Below are 5,044 nucleotides of genomic sequence, written 5' to 3' on the forward strand. Positions count from 1 at the left end.
TGTGGCGCTGGTAGCTTCCATCGCAGAGTGTAAATTTATTTATTAACTATATCTCCAAACTGTTCTGTTTAAAGAGACAAATTTAAGAGGGAGGGACGGGTGAAGGGAATCGTGTCCCAGTCGCCCCAGGGTGGCAGTGCCTCTGCTGCGGGTCCTGCCCACAGCCTGGGCCTCAGATTCACCGTTTTGTCCCCCGCAAGCCATGCTCATTCTTTTGCTGCGAGCGCTCCCGCGGCTGGTACAGGAGAGTCAGAACGACTTATTCGTGGCCCTGCACCCGCTGAAAGCCATTTGCGTTTTTCAAAGAGGATTCTGATTAAGCCAGTACTGTCCAACTGGCATCTTAGGCCATGGGAAGGAGAGGATGGCGTTGGTAGTGTTAATGGGTGACCTTTTCTGAGAGTTCCCTGCGTGCTGGGCACTATTCTGGCTCTGCAGCTGCGTGTTACCCGTGCGGTCTCCCTAGCACCCCAGGAGAAAGGCGCATTGTGCAGAGGAGGGGCTGAAGCACAGAGGTGACATCCTGCCCGAGGTCACTCACTCGCAGGAGAAGAGCAGTCCAGAGCAAGGAGTCTGACTCGACTCGGGTCTGAAGGAAGGAAAGGACTCAGGGTCAGGCACGCTGGGGTGCAGTGAGCACCTCGAAAGTAGGCCAGGCCTGTGTGGAAATGTGGCCCCTGGAGACCAGACTCCCAAACATTTTCCCTCCTCACTGTTCTTTTAAGTTTCTGAGCTGACAAGGTTATGAAACAGGACGTTACCTCGTATCCCCGTGTGTCGGGACCGCAGGAGGCACGCACGAGGACGGGGCAGGGCACGAGGGCCCTTTAGCTCACGTTAAGATGCTGAGCTTCTGGGAGATAAACTAAACATTTTTATAGCGAAAACTTTAGTATTTAAATGAAAAATTGGGGGTAGATTCAGTTTTGGTTTATTATAATTGTTTTTCTATGATGCATGTTCTTTTTGTTTTTCCTTCATTACCAAATTTTTCTGTTTATTTCGTGCAGCTGTACATGTACGGCGTCTCTAAACACTGCGTAAAAATTAACAGCAAAAACGCAGAGTCTTTTCAGTTTCACGTTCAAGATTATTTTGGTAAGGAAAGTTTGCGGGCTGGAAAGGGAATCCAGTTGGCTGACGGTGGCTGGCTTGTACCCTCCGATGATGGAAAGGCTGGAAAGGAAGAATTTTATAGGTACTCTATGCAAAAAGAGTTTGTGTTTCCATATATTCCATCATCCCTCTCTTCCTCACAAGTCCCTCTTTTTTCTCTTTCCTTATCACTCTTGAACTTAAAAAGTTGGCTGGGGATCAAATTTTTATACGTTGAATTATTTTAAGTTCATTATGCTTCGGTTGACATTCTGTTGAAATTTTTTAAATAGTGAGTTATGTGTCATTTAGGATTTAATGAATTGGTCTTTCTTAAATTGGGACATGTTTCTTATGCATTTACAAAAGAAAGACTGATAAGAACAGTTAAATTTGAGTCAGCCTGATTATAGGCCCACGTATACACTTACATTATAGTCTCTTCCATTGTGTATGTCAGTAAATATGAAATACAGATACTAAAAGTTAAGTGTAAATACTTAATATCAATAAAATATTCAGTATCAGCATATCGAATAATTAGTAAACTCCAGTGCCTTGAAACATCAGCAATTTAAAGCCTGTTACCTTTTAAGATCTGACATTTCACGTAAACATAATTGAAAAGTCTTGCTGACATTATCTCATGCCAGGGGCACGAGACGGGAAACCTGTCTGTCACGTGCGTATGTTTTAATACCTCTGTACATCTTTCCAAAATACATAGTTTTGGGGAATTGGCAAGACATTTTTAATTTTTCTTATGTATTTTGTTATGTTTTTGGAATATTTTGAAACAGGAGTGTCATTTACATCTTATGCTTGGCTCACATCACACATATCTGCTATCAGTCTAGTTGGCAGAGTCTGGTAAACCTCCGTAGTGTTTTCTTGTGTGCGGTGAACTGCATCGTGTGGAGGTTAAGAGTGATTACCCTGCAATCACGTGGGCGGGGTTCACAGCATTTGACTGGATGCTCAAGTTGTTTCTGGATCAGTCAGCAAATATGTATTGAGCATCTACTATGTGCCAGGATTCTTCTGGGTACTAAAGATAACAAAATAAAGTCTCGACCCTAAAATGTCATACATTCTAGTGGAGGGTTCTGGAGAGGGGAAAGGAAATTTTAAGAAGAAATAAGTTGTATTCAAAGGTGACAAACAGTATGAAGATAAAGCTGGGAAGGAGGTGGGGCAGCCGGACTGGGAGAAGTGCAGTGTGTGTTTTTTAATAGAGTAAGTAGTCCAGGCTTCCCTGAGCCTGTGACATGTGATCAGTGACCTGGAGGAGGTCAAGGGAGCAAGAGCATAGGACCGTCTGGGGACAACATGCCAGGCTCTCGGGGGAGCGTCCTTATCTGGGGAGCAAGAGTGTTGGGTGAGGCAGAGGTGGGGCCTCACGGGCCTCTGGGAGGACTCTGCTTTTATTCTGCGTGGTCAGTTTTCCTCAGAGTAAACCATTAGGCTGTAAAGCAGAGGGTGACATGGTCTGACCGACTTGGAAGCACGACCCTGGTGACTTGTTGAGATCTGACTGTGGGGAGGGCAGGGGTGGGCGCCGAGAGCACCAAGGACACTCACAGAAACCCAGGTGCCACAAAATTGCTGGGCCGAGGAGGTGCCATCGAGTTGGTGAAGAGCACCTGGGTTCACGGTGTATTCTAGAGGTGGCACCGGGTTGCTCAAGGAGCGAGTGTGGCATGTGGGGGACAGGAGAGTAATGATGGCTCCAAAGACTGGTGTCAGCAGCTCGAGGGCAGTTTCTGTGCACTGAGATTCAGAGACCAGACAGACGGCAATTGAGAGTTGCATTGGGGACATTAGAGGTTTGAGAGATGAGCAGACACACAAGAGGAGATGCTGAGTTGGCAGCTGGACTTGCAAGTCTGGCAGCATCTGTGGGCAAAGTATGAGCCAGAGAAGTTAACCTGACAGTTGTCAGCATGTAGATGGAATAAAAGGCCATGAAACAGAGACTGAGAAAGAGCAGCTCGGAAGTTAAAAATGCACACCCCAGAGCGCAGCGTGTCCGCATCCAGGGGAGGTGCAGCTGCAGGAGCAGAATGACTGGCTTTGCCCGTGCTGCCAGCAGGAACAGCAAGACGAGGGCCGAGAGCTGAGCACGCAGAAGGCGTCACTAACCTCAGTAAAAATAACTCAGTGGAGAACGCAGTCCAAGGGGCGTGAGAAGAGGCGCCAGAGAGAACACGCGGTCACTCGGGCCCTGCTGGAGAGACACAAGCAGGGAAAGGCCACTGCATGAAGAAGGAAGTAGGCTGGACGGTGCTAGTTACGTTGTGCTTGTTTGTTTTAAGGTAGAAAAACTACTTTTTACGCTGATGGAATAAAATAGGCAATGCAGGACGGGGACGAGATGTCACCAAGGTCTGTGTCCCTGAATAGCCGAGAAGGGGCGGGGCATGTGTACAGGTGGCAGGAGAAGGCCAGGGGCGGGGGGCCGTCTGGCCAGTAGCACTCCTGACGTGCAGGCTGGAGCCCCTCTGACTGCGGCTCTGTCCTTGGTCCTGAGAGCAACAGTGGGGAAGGAGCAGGGCTTTGAGATTTGAGCAGAGGGGGAGCACCGGGACTAGAGAGAGAAGTCCTCAGGGGATTTCTAAAATCAAACTGTTGAACAAGAAAAATCATCTCAAATATAATTATTTTAAATTAAAGGTTTCATTTTCCAGTTGAAGTAATTGTATTGACTAATACGTTAAGTGAATTTTTATATTTTGATACATGTCAAATCACTTTCTGAAATTATTTCTAAAACTTATTGAATGTTCTTGTATAGTAGTTTTTTGTAAAGAGTAGTCATGGCTATTGAATTCAATATGATCTTCTGTGGTTTTTATTATGTCATTCTATCCTCCTCTGCTCAGGGCACTGTGTGACACCCCAGGCGTGGACCCCAAGCTCATCTCTAGAGTTTGGGTCTACAATCACTATAGATGGATCATATGGAAACTGGCAGCCATGGAATTTGCCTTTCCCAAGGAATTTGCCAGCAGATGCCTAAATCCAGAGACAGTGCTGCTTCAGCTGAAACACAGGCAAGTTGAAAGCGCAACGTGGTGGGACCGTCCCTGCGGCACGGTTCCGACGTCAGCACAGCCTGTGGCTTCAGTGCCCTCAAGGTGCACGCGCCGGCCATCGGTGACAGCTGCCGTCCCACTCAGTAGAGATCACATGCTAACACACCTCTCGCTTCCTCTACCCCCGTCTAACCTCTTGCCACATGAGAAGAATATGAATTACTAAGCGGATCCACTTTCTGGGGGTTTTACTATTCAGTTCATACTTCAACAGTATAAAACTTAATGTATTGCTACCTACCAAATTTTAAATTCTCTTCTGTCTCAGTATTTCTTCAGTAAAAGTATTAAATTTTTTTTTCAATTAGTCAGCAACTTTTTTTTACCATTAAGTTATACACGCACATTTTTCTTTTTCTTTTTAGGTATGATATAGAAATTGACAGAAGCAGAAGATCGGCTATAAAAAAGATAATGGAAAGGGATGACACGGCTGCAAAAACACTTGTTCTCTGTGTTTCTGAAGTAATTCTGTCAAGTACACATCTATCCGAAACTCATAGCGGTAAAACCAGCGGCGCGGAAGCCAGCAAAGCGGCCGTCGTGGAACTGACAGATGGCTGGTACGCCATCAGGGCCCAGCTCGACCCTCCCCTGTCGGCGCTCCTGCAGACGGGCAGGCTGGGCATCGGCCAGAAGGTTGTCACTCACGGAGCTGAACTGCTGGGCCCTCCCGAGGCCTGTTCCCCTCTGGAAGCCTCAGAAACTCTCATGTTGAAGGTGAGGTCCCTGAATGCCCGCGCTCGGGAAAACGCCAGTCGCCAGCTCAGCTGAGTTCCCGAGAGGTTTTATCTTCGGCATCTAAGTTTACTGATGCCTGTTACAGAGGCTCAATCTCTTGAGAATGTACTGAC

At 46.9% G+C, this 5,044-nt stretch overlaps 1 protein-coding gene across 1 annotated transcript; it reads left to right on the forward strand.

Annotated features, from left to right (window-relative positions):
• Positions 1-982: 982 nt before the first annotated feature.
• On the forward strand, positions 983-4,979 carry LOC105310429 (breast cancer type 2 susceptibility protein-like). The gene is made up of 3 exons (XM_011386609.2): positions 983-1,198; positions 3,978-4,148; positions 4,556-4,979. The coding sequence occupies exons 1-3, from the start codon at positions 1,017-1,019 to the stop codon at positions 4,962-4,964; spliced, it is 762 nt and encodes a 253-aa protein (XP_011384911.2). The 5' UTR covers positions 983-1,016; the 3' UTR covers positions 4,965-4,979.
• Positions 4,980-5,044: the final 65 nt, after the last annotated feature.

This window comes from Pteropus vampyrus, unplaced genomic scaffold (assembly GCF_000151845.1).
Source record: "Pteropus vampyrus isolate Shadow unplaced genomic scaffold, Pvam_2.0 Scaffold3291, whole genome shotgun sequence".
In the NCBI taxonomy this organism is placed as follows: Eukaryota; Metazoa; Chordata; class Mammalia; order Chiroptera; family Pteropodidae; genus Pteropus; species Pteropus vampyrus.

Coding starts and splice junctions, on each gene's coding strand:
- LOC105310429 (XM_011386609.2), top strand. CDS start 1,017: ATGTACGGCGTCTCTAAACACTGCGTAAAAATTAACAGCAAAAACGCA. Junction 1,199..3,977: donor GGAAAGGAAGAATTTTATAG/GTACTCTATGCA, acceptor TCCTCTGCTCAG/GGCACTGTGTGACACCCCAG. Junction 4,149..4,555: donor CTGCTTCAGCTGAAACACAG/GCAAGTTGAAAG, acceptor TTTTCTTTTTAG/GTATGATATAGAAATTGACA.